Source organism: Octopus sinensis, linkage group LG20 (assembly GCF_006345805.1).
Source record: "Octopus sinensis linkage group LG20, ASM634580v1, whole genome shotgun sequence".
NCBI lineage: Eukaryota > Metazoa > Mollusca > Cephalopoda > Octopoda > Octopodidae > Octopus > Octopus sinensis.
Window position 1 is genome coordinate 30,982,309 of NC_043016.1, and position 21,746 is coordinate 31,004,054.

The 21,746-nt window shown below is 36.0% G+C and overlaps 1 protein-coding gene across 2 annotated transcripts in view; it reads left to right on the forward strand.

Annotated features, from left to right (window-relative positions):
* The first annotated feature begins 7,571 nt into the window (after positions 1 to 7,571).
* Positions 7,572 to 21,746, forward strand: part of LOC115222531 (adaptin ear-binding coat-associated protein 1) — a 51,687-nt gene continuing 37,512 nt past the window's right edge. Inside the window, exons 1-2 of one of the 2 annotated variants that reach the window (XM_036511578.1) lie at positions 7,572 to 7,616; positions 9,967 to 10,088. In XM_036511578.1, the coding sequence (XP_036367471.1) occupies positions 7,587 to 7,616; positions 9,967 to 10,088 (152 nt within the window). In that variant the 5' untranslated portion in view covers positions 7,572 to 7,586. The remainder of the gene's footprint in view (positions 7,617 to 9,966; positions 10,089 to 21,746) is intronic. The other variant, XM_029792788.2, reaches the window with a different exon arrangement.

Genomic DNA, 21,746 nt, shown 5'->3' on the forward strand with positions numbered 1-21,746 from the left:
TGTACTCTTTCACCACAACTTTCTCTCTTTCCTCTGTTGGCTTGCTCGCTTAGCCAGCAGTGTGGCATCATTTGAAGGCTAAAACAATGCGAAGTACATTGTGACCAGCGATGTGTAGCAGCATCTGATAGCCTGGTCGGTCACAGTGATCACAGGGATATATATATAAATATTATATGTGTGTATATATATATATATATATATTATATGTCATCATCATCATCCTCATCGTTTAACGTCCGTTCTCCATGCTAGTATGTGTTGGACGGGTTTGACCGGGTATCTGGGAAGCCAGAAGGCTGCGCCAGGCTCCGGTCTTATCTGGCAATGTTTCTACAGCTGGATGCCTTTCCTAATGCCAACCACTCCGTGAGTGTAGTGGGTGCTTTTTACATGCCACCTGCACTGGAGCCAGGCGAGGCTGGCATCGGCCACGGTCAGATTGGTGCATTTTACGTGCCACCTGCACGGAAGCCAGTCGAGGCGGCACTGGCTTCGGCCATGATTCGGATGGTGCTTTTTTCGTGCCACCAACACGGAAGCCAGTCGAGGCGGTACTGGCATCGGCCATGATTCGCATAGTGCTTTTTACGTATCTCCAGTCCAGGGGTCCTGGCATCTGCCAGGTGCCAGTCATAGGATTGGTTCAATTTCGATTCCGATTTCGATTTCACTTGCCCCCACAGGTCTTCGCAAGCAAAGCGGGGTAGGCATAGGTGCCTGTCATCGGATGAGGTTCGATATCGACTTATATATTATATATACACATATATATTATATGTATATATTATATATACACATATATACATATATATACATCTATTTATACACACACATATATATATATATATATATACACACACACACACAAACACACACACATGATGGAATCTGCCATTAAAAAAGATGAATGAGTGGTCTGCTTTTTTGCCAAAATACCTGCACAATTGATTTGCTTATAGTGACCAAATGTACCTGCAGTACATTAGCTCTCTAGCCTCTATCAAATCAACATTGTCTGAACAGGTGCACAGCATGGAACATGTTGGGTGTCGAAGGGATTGCAGAGGAATATGAAATGAAATGTTTTTCTCAAGAACACAATTCACCATCCAGTCTAGGAACTGAAACCATGACCTTCTGATTGTGAGGGTAACACCCTAACCACTGGGCAATGCATCTTCACTATATATATTATATATATATATATATATATATATATATATATCATCATCATCATCATCATTTAACGTCCGCTTTCCGTGCTAGCATGGGTTGGATGGTTCAACTGGGGTCTGGGGAGCCCGAAGGCTGCACCAAACCAGTCAGATCTGGCAGTGTTTCTACAGCTGGATGCCCTTCCTAACACCAACCACTCCGAGAGTGTAGTGGGTGATTTTATGTGCCACCGACACAGGTGCCAGACGAGGCTGGCAGACGGCCACGCTCGGATGGTGTTTTTACGTGCCACCGACACAGGTGCCAGATGAGGCTGGCGAACGGCCATGATCGGATGGTGTTTGTTACGTGCCCACAGCACGGAGGCCAGTCGATGCGGTACTGGCTACGGCCATGTTCGGATGGTTTTCTTGTGTGCCACCGGCACTGGTACCACAAAGATACAAATTCCATTGATGTCCATCTATTTTGATTTGTTTTGATTTGATTTTCACTTGCCTCAACAGGTCTTCACAAGTGTCACAAGAAGGAAAGTATGCACAGGTGGACAGACTACGTCCCAGGTAGGGGCCACGGGTTATGGCCTGACTAGTCTTGCCGGGTCGATGGTGTTTTTATGTGTCACCGACACAGGTGCCAGATGAGGCTGGCGAACGGCCACGATCGGATGGTGTTTGTTATGTGCCCACAGCATGAAGGCCAGTCGATGCAGTACTGGCTACGGCCACGTTCGGATGGTTTTCTTGTGTGCCACCGGCACTATATATATATATATATATATATATATATATATTATATATATATATATATATATATATATGTATGTATGTATGTATGTATGTATGTATGTATGCATGTATGCATGTATGATTAGATGAAGATAGTTATGATCAGTCTGAAAGAGTTACCCAGGTTTCAAGTCCATAAATCATTTAGCTTTACAGTGTCTCTTCACACCCCAATGCCTGGTGGCCTATGTACACATATATAATGGGCTTCCAGTTTTCATCAACCAAATTCACTTACATACATTTATACACACACACACACACACACATATATAGACATTTGCACATACACACACACACATATAAATATATATAGGTTACAAGAAGTAATGGTATCAGTAAGACCCAAAGGTTTCAGGTAATGCTGAGTAAGTGCTATGGATAGACCATAGTTAAGCTCCAGGTTCAACAATTATGCGAATAAGGAGTCCAACATATCAGCATGTGTATATATAAAAATTATTTTCAGAATGAGATAAAAAAACCAAGGCTGTGAAAATTTTAGAACATTTATAAATAGGTCTTACAGCTGTTTCCCGGATGTTTATTATATCCCTTCATCGGATATGGTGTGAGAAAATGGTTAAGCAATAGTTAATTTAGATAAGGTACGAAGTAGAGAGTGAAGTGGAGGAATGAAAATAGATGTGAGATATGCAGGGATATTGCATTTGTAGATCCATTATTTAGGCAGAATGGTATACATATAAGAATCCAATACCTTGTGAGTAAAATCCAATAGTATTTAAAATTGGTCATTCCAAGTATAGAGTTTGTACACAGTACTGTTGAATCAAGGGTATTATTTAAAGTGACCTAAAAGTAGGGAATGTATTTGTAAGGTCAAATCAAAAACAGGAAGAGAAAACAGTCAGTGGTCAGTCAAAATAATTTGAAAGTAGGAATGGGGAGATGAGGGTGATAGAGAGAGCAAGGTATTTGAGTGTAAAAAGATAGAGGGAATGGGGTGTGATAGAGAAAGAGAGGTATAAAAATGTAAAAGGTAAAGGAGTGTCAGTTATGTAGTGATAGAGTCTAAGTGATGGGGCAGAGATAGGGGTAGTAGTATGGAATGAAGAATTTAGGAATATAGATTAGACGTTTAGACAGGTCAGTGTTTAGTAGTAGAAGAAAATATATATGTGAAGATGTATACATATGTATATATTAGACATGTATATATATATATTTATACAGATGACCAAACCGAACCATACTGCCCTGCATCTCTACAGTAACCCTCAAGGATCACAAGAAGGACTTTATTACCAAACCTTCAAAATGCCTAATATACCCCCACCAAATCCAACCTAGGAAGGGTAAGTAAAAACATTTGGGACAAAATAATACCAATCATCAAGGACAAATTAAACATTAACCTATGGTCCCAGACTGTTGAAGTTATTACATGGTTCCGCCTTCTAAAAACCAAAAACTCATATTCCTTCCTACAATTCAACATATATAATTACTACTCTTCTATTTCTCCCAAACTTCTTAATCAAGCTCTTCTCCTAGCTAGGAACATTACTAACCTAACCCCACTAGAAATTAACTTAATGCTTAATGCCCGCAAAACCCTTATTTCTTTTGAAAGCAAACTCTGGTGCTGGGCCAATAACCATAGCAACTTATTCGACATAACCATAGGATCATCTGATTCAGCTCAGGTCACTGAGTTGGATTATATATACTACATCAGCTCCAGATACATTTCCCTAACATCAAGGGAGACCTATACAGGGCTGACGCTTTATTAGTTACCAAAAGCATAAATAAATCCTCCTTAGAAAGAACTAGAAAAGATCTACATAAATTCTTCTCTAACCTAAACTTATCTATCACATTCGAAAACGCACACAAAGCTGTTAACTTTCTTGATACAACTTTAAACTTATCAACCTCCCAATACTCCCCTTACCACAAACCTAACCAATATCTTAAATACCTTAATAACCACTCCAATCACCACAAATCCACTTTTGATAACATAATCAAGGGCATCTCAACCCGCATATTTGACCTCTCTTCCACTGAGGAAATTTTCAATAATCATGCACCATACTATAATCAAGCACTTGCCGCTAGCGGCTTCTTCCAAAAAATAGAATACATCCATAACACCAGGCTCAAACAATACACATCTCAAACATGCACCAACCATCACAATCGCAACCAACCACACACACTCGTCGATGGAACCCTGGAAGGTCTTAGACCTAGGCAACCTAGAACCAACACACATTCATTTAACACTAGGTCAAAACCGAAAACAACTAAAACAGCTAACAACAACAGGCTTCGCCACCCACATAACTTCTCCAAAAATATAGATAGCACTTCTTTATCTAAAAACTTAGATAGCACTACTCCCAGACCTCCTAAAAAAAGCAGCGGACATTCTATTCTGTGGTAAACCCCCCCCCCCATTCTCACTTAAAGTTAAAAACTTAGCTAAATCCTTCTTTAAAATACCAGACTCTATCTTCCCTCAGCAACATAAATATCATTTTACCTTTAATCGATCCACCCCGAAACTATCGTATTCTGCCCCACCCAACTTCGAATCTATTGTAGAAGCCTCTAATAAGCAAAAGCTTTCTCTTTACTATCAAAACTCACATAACTACAACTCTAGTCATATGAACACTCAACACACACACAGTTCCAGCATAGAATACCCTTACATTAGACCACAACCACAACCACAACCCAAACCATCCTACTGACACTACCCGGAACACCACCACAATCTCTACAACCCTTACAAATAGTACAATTAATAACAACAGAGAATTTCTGAGGAATATTAGTAGTTATGTAAGATGTGAATAGTGGATTAGGCCAGTTAATATTCTTTGATTCATCTTTTCTATTATTTATCTTTCATTTTTCATTTGTTTCAGTCATTAGTCTGTGGCCATGCTGCAGCACCACCTTGAAGAAATTTTAGTTGAATGAATCAACCCCAATACTTTTTTAAGCCTGGTAATTTATCCTATCAGTCTCTTTCCAGAATTGCTAAGTTACAAGGATGTAAAACCATCAACGCTAACTGTCAAGCTGTGGTGGGGACAAACACACACACACACATAACTATATATGGCAGGCTTTTTTTTAGTTTTTCTGCCAAATCTACTCTCAATATATAGTTGAAAACATTTGCCCAAGGTGCCATACAATAGACTGAACCCAGAACCATGCAGGTGGGAAGCAAGCTTCTTACAACACAGCTATGCCTGCACCTATTTACATAGACTTTTTTTTTTTGTAATATTAACATTATCAACATGTTCATAACTCTTAATTTCAATTCAAAAATCAGATGTTCTCCTATCATAATTCTTATGCTTAAACTTATTCTAATCTATAAACTCATTGTTATTATTATTATTATTGTGAAGGCACATGGCTCAGTGGTTAGAGCGTCGAGCTTACGATTGTGAGGTTGTGAGCTCAAATCCCGGACCAGGCTGCGTGTTGTGTTCTTGAGCAAAAAATAAAATGTCTTGCTCAAGAACACAACACGCAGCCTGGTTCGGGATTCGAGCTCACAACCTCACAATCGTAAGCTCGATGCTCTAACCACTGAGCCATGTGCCTTCACAATAATAATAATAATAACAATGAGTTTATAGATTAGAATAAGTTTAAGCATAAGAATTATGATAGAACATCTAATTTTTGAATTGCTCCAGTCCACTCAGCTGTAGAAATGAGTTGCGACATCACAGGTGCCAAGCTGTATCTGTTGTTGCCTTTCCCTTGGATAACACTGGTGACGTGGAAAGGGGAGGCCGGTATGCGTGGGTGACTGCTGGTCTTCTATAAACAACCTTGCTCGGACTTGTGCCTGGGAGGGTAACTTTCTAGGTGCAATCCCATGGTCTGTGTCGTGACTGAAGGGGGTCTCAGCATTATTATTATTATTATTATTAATGTTTATGCCAAGCATACTTTTAGTATTGATGATTCTGCAGATGTGCTGACCAAAAGAACACAGCCCTTTTAGCACAAGGGTACATAGACACTAGGTTGACTTGATGGTGTGAGATTTATAAATTTTTAAAAATTAATGTCAAAGAAAAAACAAGGATTTATTCCCCATGGGTTGGCATTAGCTATAAGTGAACTGTGTATTGTTATCTAGTTCAATAAAGGACACAATCATGTTGCACAAAGAATTTTGTGCTTATACAGATAGTATTTGAAAACCTTACTTCTCAAATTCAGAAGAGCACCAAGATGGTGTGAGTTTTATAAACTGGTCCTTTGTCAAGTTGTTTGCATCTCCTATTTCCATAAAAGTACAGCCTTAATCTTTTTATCGACCTTCAGTTGATGTTATATGATGTAGCTAAAGTTATGACAATATGGATTTGGGATTATTCGGTCTGGCCTTGAAGTGGCATTTTGTTCCTTTGATGTATTACTGTACATACAGTTGGTCAGCACTACCTATGCTTTGTAGACCACAGCTTCTGTACTTACATGACTGTTCCATGAGCCTTCACTGTACACCCTATAGGAGCTCCTGGCTCAACCCCCAGTTTAGGAGTATTAACTAATTTTTTGATGTTAGGTGTGCAGCTGAACATGTCTGTTAAATTGTGCCTTGAAATTTTTCAAATTTTCAAGGCACAATTTAACAGATATTTGAAAATTTTACTGTCTATGGTTTTGTGTAAAATGGTTATCTACTAATAATCTAAGGAAGGCCTACCCATGCAGATTTTTCCATTAAGTGAGAGGGGGAGAATAAAGCAGATGCTCACAGCAGTACTTTCTGCTGTTGGTGCTAGAGCTAGGCATACAAGTAATGTGTTTTTTAAATTTATTGGTTGCTAAAGCTTTGTTATAGTATCAAAGATGTCTTTCTTGCAGGATAGGTTGGAGATCTTCCCACTTACACAATTTACAAAGTTTTTAGACACTATAAGTGGGTTGTAGAAAACTGTTGAGGTACAATGGCTTCTCGTTTGTTTTGTTGAAGGGCTTGTACAAATCTCTACCTAAATCAAGTATTACATATAAGAAATTAAAAATGGTTATTGTGTGTGTGAAAGAATATGGACGTGGTGATGTTTGTATTCTGTGTTGACATTATGACCAGTTACTCTGTGCTTTCCAAGACCAGTGGAACATATAAATCTTTCTTGAAGAACAGGTGAGGGTTGGTAACAGAAAGAGCATCTAGCCATAAAAGCCTGCCTGAAAATCAATTCCCATCCAAGCCATGCTAGGTTGGAAAAATAGACATTAAGTGAATGCTGATGTATATGTGTATGTATATTCATATATAAGATATAGATATACTGAGAGAGAGAGAGAGAGAGAGAGAGAGGGAGAGAGAGAGAGAGAGAGAGAAGTGGGCACATTTTAATTCTGCTACTGCCACTCTGTGGTTTGATTGCTTCTACTGCATTGCACAAAATATCAAAATACACACCAGAAATATTATCGTTTTAAATGTTAAGAATTTTTGACGTTACTGCGTCTTTAGTTACTCACAGCAACTCCTTTCTGCTATCATTTACACACACACACACACACCTCTCACCTGTTTCCAATTGTCAGACGCGTTTTCACAGAAGATTGGAAACAGACGATATCGCTTGTATGAAGGTGACTGTCTTTTACAGCTGTTGCGTAAATACATACTAGTACATATTATATACATACACATATACGCATGCATATATATATATATATATATATATGTACATAGTTGAATGAAAACAATTGACATAATACGTAGCGTTCATGGATACAGGAAAGAATTTCAATTAACCGTTATATTTTATTTTATTTTATTTACAAATTATGTTTCGAAATCGCTTTCGAAAGAGGCAGAATGCGATAACTAAAGATGCAAATTACATTACAAACTTTTCTTCATGTCCCAATTTTTCTTTCATCCTCTTAACTTCCCCATTCTCTCTACTCAATCTTTCTTTCATACGCGTTACATACTTCTAATTCTCTGTCTTTTTCCAAACCTTGTCACCCACATTCCGCTCGCCACGCTCTATCGCTCTCCTTAAACTACTTTTTGATCTTTTCCCTGTACGCCCTTGTCAATTACTTTCTAGTTACATTCGTCTATCACTTTCATACTGCACTCTCTTTTCGTTTTTCAATCCTACTGTTCGAAAGTTAGAATAAACAGATATATATAGATATAGATATATACTAATACGTGGCGTATTATTACATTAATATTATTATATTTACAGTTTCGTATTTTACATAATAAATAATAAAATGAATGATTATTTTCTATTATATATATATATATATATATATATATATATATATATATATATATATATATATATATAAATAAATAAATAAAAACTTGTTTAAAAATCCAACTCGTCTGTATAAAAACAAAGAAACAAGCAGAAACACCCCGTAACAAGCATACCACCTGCAACAATGTTAATAAATAAATAAATAAATAAATAAACTAAGGTTTAGAAGAAACTATCCCAGGTTTTAGGAAATAGACACCTTGCATACAAAAGCTCATTAACCAATAATTTTGGCTGAAGTGGTCTTGTGGCGGAAAAAGCGGTGGAGATATCGGCAGCAATTACTAAAGTGAGCAAGATGGTACTTTGCAAGAGCCCTCAACCTGTGACAAGAGAATAAAACATAGAAAGGATGCTTTAATACTGGTGTGTTGCAAGGTACAAGAAAAAAAAACAAAAAAAAAAACACTAGATTCAATGAAAGTACAAAATCCAAATATAACTTCTATAAGTAACGGTGGTACCCCCCAAGCACTTAAGCAATGAAGTGGGGAAGTGATATCTGATATGTAGTGGATCCCTATAAACAGCGGCATATATATATGGTCTTCAGTACATGAGTTATTATGAAAGAAAGAAGTGACCAGTATAATTAATTAAACTGGTGTATTTATGCTTTGTCGGAGGAGCCAAGAAAGCTAAGTTCAAAAACAACGCTTTTATCATGGAACCAACGAAGGAGCTTGTTATAAGGTCGTTCGATAAGCTACAAATAGCAGCTAAATATGCCTCTGAAATAAAAGTCCGCCTATAAAAAGGGCACATTGGATAATGTAGTCCTTCATACACAGAATAACAGGATGGTCACGGCGGAGACGCTTTTGATCATAAGGTCTTAGAAAATAATAAAGGACAAGTTTACTAATGTAGGTATCGAGCTATTGCGTCTGAAAGACAGACGGGTTGGTCATGAATGAAATGGATCTAATCACAGGTCTGCTCCAGTGGGGCTGACCAAAATAACACGCGGGCAGTGGAGTTTAAGATGAATAAATCCTGTCGCGTATTAAAAATATGCAGACGACCAAGTATGGAAATACTTAGCAGACGACTAAATGTGGACGTTGTTCATCTCTCCACTTCCTCAAAGAAGTTCTTTGAAAGGTAGATTGATAAGACAAATTTTGTCTGCGTAAATAGGTCCAATTTGAGAATATGACAAATGGGGTACAGTATATCAAAAGCCACTGATATGGATCTCGCAGTTTATCTTAATACGAAAGTGGGACAACAACATGGGTGATATGTTGATTTGAAATAAATAGAAATTAATATGATTCATCACTTTTTTTTCTTTTCAATTTCTATTTGTTAACCTAAACTTCTTAAGAAACGCCTACTTAATAACGAAATCCTATGATCATTATTTTTGAGTACAACAATTGCACAGACGAAAGGGGAGAACTGATAATTGTAGGAATCCTGACCAAGATTTGAGGGACTGAAAGAAAATAAACACTATCTTTCAAATTAAATATAAATTATGTAAGGCATATTAATTTACATCTGTACATGCAGCGCAACATATAAATTTACACAAGATGTGAAAATGTATATTGATTAATCAACTCTATTACAATTATAGCAACAACCGTTATCAAAAGATTATTTCTAATACGCTTAAGCTGGTACTTCTCATCACAGTTATTTGACCTCTGATTCTTTACGACCTTTGACATCTCCAGTGTTGGTATAAGCGGCCTCACTATCAATTCAACATGGCCGGGGAATATGAGAGCGTCATTTGTGTCAAGAACGAAGTTTTTGTATTTCGAATTCCACCCCGTTCGTCTAACAGAGGGTACAGGTGAGAGAAAACTATTTTCAATCAACTTTCTTTCAGAGATTTTTCCTTGTATTAATTTCTAAATATATGAGGTGAATTTGTCCATCAAAGTACGTAATTGTGCACATGCTAGAGCATTACCGGAGTGAAGGGGTGTGTATACATACAAGTCTGTGAGGCCTGTTGCATGATGTGTCTTATCGTCATTACTTTTAATTCACGCATTAATTAAAACAGACTCCCATCGAGATTATAATTAATATAGCATAGTCATATATATATATATTATATATATATATGTGTGTGTGTGTATATGTGAGTATGTGTGTGTGTGTGTGTGAATGAATATATCATCATCATTATCATGATCATCATTCAAAATTTGTTTTCCATGCTGGCATAGGTTGGACGGTTTCACAGAAGCTGGCAAACCGAGGACTGCGCCAGACTGTATTGTCTGCTTTGCCATGGTTTCTACGGCTAGATGCCCTCACTAATACCAACCACTTTACAGTTTACTGCTTGCTTTTTACCTGGCACCAGGACCGGCGAGCCCTCGATTGGGAGGAAGAGTAATATTAAAGAAGGTGGCTTTGTGCGACTTGATGACAGGTTTAAGTGTAAGCGAGGCATATAGATAGGTATCTGTTTATATGTGTTTGTAAATATAAGTATACATGTATATTTGTGTGTAAACGTAAGTATACTTGTATATGTGTGTGTGTAAATATAAGTATATGTATATTTAAATATACAAATATAAATATATACATATATATATAACTATATGTGTCAATATATACGTGTGTGTGTGTGTGTATATATATATATATATATATATATATTATATATATACACATACACATCAAAATGTATGTCTGTAAGCATATTGGCTTGTATGTTTCCTTGAAATATTTCCTTTGGCAAAATTGACAGATAGTATAAGTACCAAACTTAAGAATAAAAAAAGTACTGTTCCAAAACTCTTCTGGCTGGTACCTCAGAATAGCTGTAGTGCATTGACTGAAAGAAAAAAAAAAGGAAAGCAAAATAGATAGTATATATATGTGTGTGTGTTTGTACACAAGTAAATATAATAGACATATATGGATAATACACACATAAATATATATATATGCACAAGAGGAATTTTTATTTACTTCTTTTACTCAACTTATGTATATTTATGTGAGTATGTGTGTGTGTGTGTATATATATATATATATAATATATATATAATATATATATATATATGAATGATATACTTGATACACATATATAAATATATATATGATATATATATATATATATATATATATATATAATATATATATATATATATATATATATTGTTATATTTCGGAATGGTCATATTGCCAGTTTAGCCAATAAAAACACACCGCACTATATATTTGGTGTTATTTTGCTTCAGTGTTATTTATTTTTACATTAATCTTAATCTTATTTCGGCCAGAGTTCTTTCGTCACACTCCTGGCAATATGACCATTCCGAAATATAACAATATCTGATTCAACACACGACTTCACATAAAAAATCTTGCACAACAAATATTTAAACGTATATATATTATATATATATATATATATTATATATATATATATATATATATACATACATATATCTATATACATACATATATCTATACTTATACATATAGGTATACTTGTTTATATATTTATATATACTTATATACGCATACCCATACACACACATGCATGTGTATGTATGCATATCCATATATACACCCATGCACACACATTGGTGGATAAGTTGATGATTTCAACTCTCCTTTCTAGCAAGCTGGTGCTTCGTGTACCCTCTATTAATTGTGAATTGATTGCATAGCTAATATTGCTTGCTGCCACTAATATTATTGTCATTTTATCAATTATTTAGATTTACCACTGATGATGATGATAATAATAATACCTTTACAAATATTCATTTGAATATTTACTTATTTATATATATATATATATATAGGTGCAGAAGTGGCTATGTGGTACCAGGTTCAGTCCCACTGCATGGCACCTTGGGCAAGTGTCTTCAACTATAGCCTCAGGCCAACCAAAGCCTTATAAATGGCTTTGATAGATGGAAACTGAAAGAAGGCTATCGTGTGTGTGTGTGTGTATATATATATATATACATATGTGTGTGTGTGTGTTTTTATCTCCTCCACCATCACTTGACAACCGATGTTGGTGTGTTTACATCCCTGTAATTTAGTAGTTTGGCAAAAGAGATCTGATAGAATAAGTCCTGGGGTTGATTTGTTCAACTAAAGGCGGTGCTCCAGCATGGCTGCAGTCAAATGACTTAAACGAATGAAAGAATACATATATATACATATATTTTTTATCTTTTACTTGTTTCTGTCATCAAACTGAGACCATGCTGGAGCACCACCTTAAGGGATTTTTAGTTGAATGAATTGACTCCCAGAACTTTTCTTCTAAGCCTGGTACTTATTTTCTTGGTGTCTTTTTGCCAAAATTACAGGGACATAAACACGCCAGTACCAGTTGTCAAGCGGTGGTGGTGGTGGGGGGGGAGACACAGACACAAAGATGCACACACACTCACACATACACACATACAAGGGGCTTCTTTCAGTTTCTGTCAACTAAATCCACTCACAAGGCTTTGGTGGGCCTGAGATTATATAAGAACACATTAGCCTGACATGCCACACAGTGGGACTGAGTCTGGAACCATGTGATTGGAAAGTAAACTTATAGGTGCAGCCACACCTGCACCTATATATATATATAGTAATGGTAAGACAACAGAAGAATGAATGAGACCTTGATATTATGTAAATAGAGGAATTTATCTGTAATATAATATGTGACAATTATTTGGTTGCCCTTATAAGACTCCCGAGTTTCAGATGTGAGGGCAGAAAACTGCTCTGGCATCTCATCAGTTATTGAGGCAATAAAAAGATTTTTTGATTGCCTTGATAACTGACAAGATGCCGGAGCAGTTTTCTGCCCTGATATCCAAAACTCAGTCTCATTATGGCAGGCGAATAATTGTCCCATATTATATTACAGATATATATATATATATATATGCACGCACACACATATTTCCTCATCATCATCGTTTGACATCCACTTACCATGCTGGCATGGGTTGGACGGTTTGACATGGTGCTGGCTAGCCAGGAAGGTTTCCAGACCCCAATTGTCTATTGTGGCATGGTTTCTATGCCTTTCCTAATGTCAATTACTTAACAGAGTGTGCTGGGTGCTTTTTGTGTGCCACCATCATGGGTGCTTTAATGCAGCACTGGCATGGGTGCTTTTTATGTGGCACTGGCACCTGGAAGAACAAACCTGTATGTGTGGAAAACAGTGATATATGGAAGACATGTCTTATCTAGTACAACCAAAATGTATCTCTGTAAATATGTTGGCTTGTGTACATACTTGTAACCTAGCACTGAGTGAAAATAGTGTGACATGATTAGAGATTGAGAATGAGTTGGACACAGAGGATAACAGTTGAGTAGAGGTTGAAGTGAAGGAAATAGGGTAACATAGAAGATTGATGGAAAAGTGGGTATTAGAAAATGAGTTGCCATGGAAGGCTTAGCAGAACCTCAATTCTGCTGAGATGGATGGTTCTTCTGAAGCACAGTATATCACTATTCAGCTCCATCACCCTTCATATTTATCTCTCTCAAATATATATATACGGTGTGCGATAGGTAAATTGTCGCCATTTTATATTTTTAATTTCGTACATGTGCATTGTTTGTTTTTGATTTTGTTGAGTACACAGTATAGTAGGGTCAGTTGGGCCCCATCTGTGAGAAAAACAGCACCATGACGCAATTCACTCAGCTAGAAATTTGGAAATGACATGCTGTACTGCTTCGCATTCATCCCGGGAGCTCCAATATGAACATTTCCATGTGTTTGGGTGTCAATCTGAGGAAAGTGCAGAGGATTCAGAGAGAGTTGGATGAATCTAATGATGATTACGAAGGTACAGCAGCTCAGAAAACTCACTGTGTTCGTTCCAATAACAAAAGAACTTCTGAATTTTTTGGTGAGATCCAGGCCATGATTGACAATGGTCCCATCCAAGTCAATTAGGTCCATTGCCAGGGACATGGGAGTGTCTGAGTTTCTTTTCAGGCAGGTAGTGCATGAAGACATTTGGTATTCCTCATACAAGATGAGAAAGGGCCAATTTTTATCTCAAGCCATCAAGGACAAAAGGAATGATCATGCTACGAAGCTTTTGAACAAACTTAAGCATCCCCTCCAACCAAACACGCTTTGGTTTTTCTCAGATGAGAAAAATTTCTGCCAGAATCATATGGTGAACAACAGAACAACAGTTGGCTTGCCATGTCCCCAAAACATGTACTGAGAGTCATAAAGATCAAACATCCAGTCAACATCATGGTGTTTGGAGTGATCACTAATGATGATGACGTTATGTCTCCATCTTCCCACACACCTCAGACTCAACACAGAGGCCTACATCTAGGTAGTGCTGCCCTGAGTCAAAAGGGTGAGTGCTGGAAGACCCTATGCCTAACAACAAGACTCTGCACCATGCCACACAAGCAGGAGGACCCAGTCATGGCTGTCAGACAATTTCTGTGACCACATCACTACTAATATCTGGTCACCTATCTCCCCAGACTGCAACCCCCTTGATTATTATGTGTGGTACGCAGTTGAGTGAGAGACCAACAAAACTCCTTGTAACACCAAAGATGAACTGAAGGCAAGGATTATGGCAGCATTCATTAACTTAAACAAGGAGACCATCCAGAAGAGTTGCAGGAGATTCTGAAGACCTCTGGAGGCCATGGTTGAAGCCAATGGCAATTTTATTGAATAGATTTACTCTTCAGTATTTCAAGATATTTTTATATAACTTCGGTAAATATATCTATTAAAATGAGATGTCAGTGTTATTTTCATTTTTGTGTAATTTAGACAACAGTTTATTCACCGGACCCTGTATATGTGTGTGTGTGCGCACACACACACACACATACAATATTATATATATATATAGTCTTTAAGACATAGGTTCAAGTCCCGATTGGTTACCAACCCAATGATATTACTCGTTTTTGTTTGTTTGCCCATGGCCTAGCGTTCTGGCTAGTCAACTGCCTAAGTATATTATTTTTTGGTAAATATATCTGTTAAACTGAGATGTCAGTGTTATTTACATCTTTGCGTAATTTAGACAACAATTTATTCACTGCACCCTGTATGTATGTGTGTGTGTATATAATATATATATATATATATATATATAATATTTGTATGATTAAATTTGTCGGTGAATTCAAAAGAAGAGAAGAAAAAAAATTTGGTATATTTTAATTCCCTGTTACTCATTTTTCAATACAAGATAGAAGTTATAAAAGTATACATGTAAATTAAAAATGTATAGAATCTCCTATCTATAGTTCTTCAGACAAAGATTCAAAAGCAATACAAATTTACAGTTGTAAGGTTATAGTTGAAGACACTTGCCCAAAGTGCCATGCAGTGGGACTGAACCCGGAACCATGTGGTTGGTAAGCTACTTACCACATAGCCACTCCTGCACCTATATATATATATATACATTATTTTTCACACACACATACATGTGAATTGCATTCATATATATGCACTATCACTTACATTAAGAAATAAAGAAGAAAGCTAACTCCCACATCACATATATTTACACATTTTTTTCAATATCGGTAAATGTACTGATGTTTAATTTGTTCTGTTTTTGTTTTTTTTTACCTAAGTTGTCATGCTGCGATATTTTGTTACATTAGTTTGTTTATTCTTTCTTTATAATTCCATTTCAATGATATAATGGTTATTTTTCAAATAAACATAAGAGAAATTCAAGTCTAGACTATAAATAATATTATTATGTTGGTGACAAAGAGCTATAGAAGTTTGAGAAGTACAAGCCACTAAAATGATGAAATTGCTTGAATGTTCGGTAGTGAAGAAAGTAACTGTGATCCCAGTACTTGTATGGCCACTAGGAATAGGTTTGAGAAACTTGTTGGAAAAATTTGGATTGCCATGATGGTAGGACATGCTTAGAAAACTGCTTTATTGGAAACAGCAAGGATTTTGAAATGGATACTTGGATGTTAAGTATCGTGGAAAAAGACCCTCTCTGAACAGGTTGTTGTCTGCTCTTACAGAATTAGCCAGAGCAAGTGAAATGGAAATAATAATAATAATAATAATAATAATAATAATGATAATAATAGTACCAGGCAGTGGCTCTCATGGCTTCTGATCTTAACTGATTGGAAGTGTTATCATGTACATTGTCTTGTCTTGGTATAAAAGATGGGCTACAGCAAATATTCAGCTCAGTACCACAGATTTGCTTCTCAGTTGTTTGACCTTAACCAGTTGAGCATGTCCCTTAATGGCTGACGATATGTGCATCTCTGATCATGAGCAGAAGTAGTGGGGAAGCATCATAGCTGTCTATTGAGAGGGATTCTTAGAGGTTTGGATGATTTACCTTTGGAAACATGGGTATTTCATTTAACATCCTTAAACAACCCTTATACAAGAACCTTTTGAGTGGAATGGGCTACTCGACCAGAAGAAAATTCTAACTGGGCCCCACCTGCAAGGTCATGCATTGTTAATCTTAATACGAGATCACCATGTCTTGCACATATGTCTGTGAAGGATGTGCCTAGTGTTCCTTTATCAAACAGGTAGTCATGATGGATATATTGGGCTTCGTATATTTTACCCCAGTGTCACTTTGGTAGCATGAACCGCTCTCTCACTCAATAATGATAATAATAATAATAATAATAATAATAATGATAATAATTTTTCCACAAGAGCAGCCATTTTGAGGGAGTGGATAAGTTGATTATAGTTATAATAATTTCAAATTTCTGCTCAAGGCCAACAGTTTTGGGTGAGAGGTAAGGCTCACATTGGTAAGGCTTACATTGTCTCCAGTGCTCAACTGGTACTTAGCTTATCAATCCTGAAAGGATGAAAGGCAGAATTTGAACTCAGAACATAAAACTGGATGAAATGTGGCTAAACATTTTGCCCGGTGTTAATGATTCTGCCAGCTTGCTGCCTTAATGATACTATGGAAAACTAGGAAATTGGTGACAGTGCATAAAGAACTCCATGCAAGGACTCATGCTACAAGATTTTATATTGGAAGAAAGAAAGGAGGTAGAGAATTTATAAGTTGTGCAAATTGTGTCATAAGTGAAGAAAATGATCTTGCTTGGTACCTTAAGAATCTAAAGGGTAACATCATGTCAAATGTAAGAGTCGTTACCACACTGAAATCTGCTGATGCAGTGACACCAAATGAATGCAAGAAGAGAGTAGAAAAAGATCTTGTAAAGGAATTGAAGGACAAACTTATACATAAGCAGTACATGCAATATAAAGTTGGCATTGATTGGGATAAGAGTTGGTTGTGGCTGAGTATTAGTGACCTGAAAGGATGCACTGAAGCTCTGGTGTGCAGTGCCAAAGAGCTGGCTCTCTGAACTAACTACATTAAATATTAGGTTGACAAAATGAAAGAATCATCATTATGGAGAATGTGTGGAACAAACAGAGAAACTGTCAGCCATCTTGTAAGTGAATGTTCAAAAGGAAACACTGAGATAGTACAAAAGATGACATGAATAATTTTGCGAGATATATTCATTGAATGATATCTGAGAAATGTAGGTTTGTCAGAGCAGTTAAATGGTATGAGCAGAAGCCAGAAGGGGTGTTAGAGAATGACAAATTAAAGCTTTTGTGGGACTTCACCATTCAGTGTGATAGAATGACTGGGGCAAGAAGACCAAACATTGTAGCTGTCAACAAGAAAGAAAAAAAGACCCAAGTTCTCCACATATGTATCCCAGGAGAAAGTAGAGTGAAATATAAAGAGTGTGACAAGAAGGAGAGAGGTTGGGAAAGTTGTGGGGGATAGTAGGTTTTTGTGATTCCTGTACTGACTGGAGCATTGGGATTTGTATCAGTTTTAAGGAATGTGTAAATAAAATTGGAATTGATGCAAGGTCAGAGGTCATATAGAGGACAGCAGTTTTTGGTACATCAAGGATTTTAAGGAAAGTCTTGTCTGTGTAAGGCACAGGAGAGAAGCAGTAAGAGGCCATTGTCAGCTTGTTGACTGCTCCCTGTGAACCATTTAACAGCTAAAGCTGAAATGAATCATAATAATAATAACAACAATGATAACAATAGATCCATGTAAAAAATAAATAATAATTGAGTCATTCTCATAACAATTATATCATTTTGTGTATATTTATACATATATGTGTAAGTTTATATGTGCTTATATATTAATTTTTATATTCTTTTATTCTTTTACTTGTTTCAGTCATTTGACTGCAACCATGCTGGAGCACCGCCTTTAGTCAAATAAATCAACCCCAGGACTTATTCTTTATAAGCCTCGTACTTATTCTATTGGTCTCTTTTGCCAAACTGCTAAGTTACAGGGGACATAAACATGCTGACATCAGTTGTCAAGCGATGATGGAGGGAAAACACAGACACACACAAATATATATATGATGGGCTTTTTTCAGTTTCCATTTACCAAATCCACTCACAAGGCTTTCGTCTGCCCAAAGCTAAAGTAGAAGACACTTGCCCAAGATGCCATGTAGTGGGACTGAACCCAGAACCACACAGCCACACCTACTTTTATATACTTTTATATATATCATGTACTATTCCGTGATAGAAAAGCCAACAAAAAAAAGTACTCCGTCTAGTGAGGGATAAATATTATCTATTTAAAGAACATTATCTATTTAAAGTCTTTAAGTGCTACTAATAGTTTTATATATATTGAAAAATATCTCAAGCATTTTCATCAGGCACAAACCAGATTTATTTTTATATATACTTAAATATACTTACGTATTTATATATGTAAGTATATGAAGAGACATACTTATATATATGTATATATGAAGAGAGAGGTGGGAGCAGAGAGATTTTTTTATAATTATAACAGGAGAATAATGTAAGCAGGTCTTTCTATTTCATTGATATACAACTGTTTCATTGAGTATTACTATTTTATGCAATAATATGTGCAACCATTGATATATATTAGGTGTTATAGATGCAAAAGAAGACTGATTCTTCAGAATCATGCATAGAAGTTATGTGCTGTGGACATTTGAATAAATAATAATCTATACTTCTATCAAGTTGAGCATGTTTGAATATGGTTACATTTATATATATTACAAGCCAAACTCAACAAAACAAACTCTGGTTTGAGTAGACCATTGAAGAAGAATGAATCAGAAAATGAAAAGAAATAATAAAAGCATGAAAGAAATGTTTGTTTTTTAGACAGTCTATAGTCTTGTCAACAGTTTCTGTTCCCAAAGTGGTTTAGCTGGCAGAAACGTTAGCACACCGGACGAAATGCGTAGCCGTATTTCGTCTGTTGATACGTTCTGAGTTCAAATTCCGCCGAGGTCGACTTTGCCTTTCATCCTTTCAGGGTCGATAAATAAAGTACCAGTTTCCCACTGGGGTCGATGTAATCGACTTATTCCCTTTGTTTGTCCCCTCTATGTTTAGCCCCTTGTGGGCAGTAAAGAAATACACTTTATAGAAGTCAGCCATAATTGGTACCATAAAGGGTTAAACAATATTTACCAAAGAATCCAGTGGTTGCATGTTATGTACCCCACACATGCAGAGCCAGACAGTTGAAGAAGATATTTCATTTGATATTTAGTGGTATGTCCTACTTATCAAGAAAGAAAAGATTAATTAAAAATTAAGCCTCAGCAGACACTGACCTAAATTATATTAATTGTGCTTATATGCTCAGAGGTGAAAAAGTTTAAAAGGAAAAAAAAAATCTTCTTTCCTACATTCATTCCTATTGACTTAGTCAAATTTTCAAATACATAGAATGCTCTGTTATAAATGAATAGTTTTAAATATCCTGTAAACTAGCAGACACTTTAATGTAAATATCAAAATGTAAAACAACTCAGCTGAGGTCCACATGGCAGTTGGGGAAGCCATATAAGAGTTTGTTGTTAAAATTTATCTGCAATAAATTGTTTATACAATACACAAAATATTTTAATTAGTATTTTTATACGATTCCTAATAATATTTCATTATAAAAATATAATAAGCTTTTTTTAACTTCAAGTGGCTTGGAGGGTTCATTCGAGTAAAATAAGAATCAAAGTAGTCCATAAGTTTTGAAAAAATGGTTTAGAAACATTGATTTAAAAGATAGTGTTTTTCACGAAAATTCCTTCCTAACTGATGATGTATGTACCCCGAACATTGTTATGGAGGCTTGTTTAGAAATCTTTGAAAAATAGGTTTTAGACAGTTATGTTAATGATTATAAATTCTCTAATAAATATTTTGTTTTGTTTTTCTTGAAAGTTTTTCTGAAGCTGTGGTGACATGTCGTAAGTTCAGGCTATCTAGTCATCAGGTTTTCTTTATATATGACACCCAGTAAAGCTTACATAACTTATAATGTCTGTCATATGGATTTGCAGTTCCTCCTACAGACTAGTTAAATGTTGTATAGAATCTTCCTTTCTGTCAAATGATAGATAAGGTTAGCCAAGAAAGTATCATGTCTCTTGTTTATATCATGAAATGACACAGCTTGATTACACCAATGATTTTCAAAACAATCAGCTGTTGCACCAGTATATCCATATTTGCCTTCCTCAGTCTGAACAGTGCATTTATATATAATGTTTTATGGAGACCCTTATTACCCAAAGGTTGGTTACTTCTATACTTATATATATATATATATATATATATATATATATATATATATATATATACCGGAGTAAGCACATAAATGTGAAACAAGGTGGAAAAAAGAGTACTCAAATACCAGAGGTAGAGTAATATGCTTTGAACGGGAATGTGAAACTCTGAGTAACAGCTTTTGTTATATTTCTACTGCTTTTAAATAAAGTATGCACACACATGACAGAAGTAATAGACACCCTTATAATCATTAAAATTTATTTAAATCTGAAATTATACATTCAGATTATTTATTCATTGTTAAAATGTGAATATTTGATATTTAGTAGCCATGCCTCTTGCATTTTTCAATGCAAGGACCCTATTAGGCATGTTAATGATCAGATGATGAATATTCTCTTGAAGAATTTTTTGCCAAGTTTCATGCAGTAATCTCAAAAGATCTGGCTTTGAAGATGCTTTCTTGTTCTTTTTATGAAAATTCCTGTCCATTGAGGTGTTCAATAGGGTTCATATCTAGTGACTGGCTTGGCCATGGAATCTTTTTAATATCATTTTCATCCAACAAATCTTGGGTTATTTTAGCTGTGTGACAAGGAGTCCCATCTTCCTTAAATAAAGAGTCTTCTTTAATCATTTCTCCACTGGAGAAGGTTGAAAGGAGTCCCTTCTGCTATATAGACATATATTTATCTGAGTTTATGTTTCCCTCACATTCCACCAGCTCTGATTGACTATTGCTCCAAATTACTCCCCAGACCATTACAGAATAGCTACAATGTTTCATTGTTGGCTGCAATGTTTTCACATCAAATTCTTGATCACAAAGTCTCCAAACCCATATTCAACCTC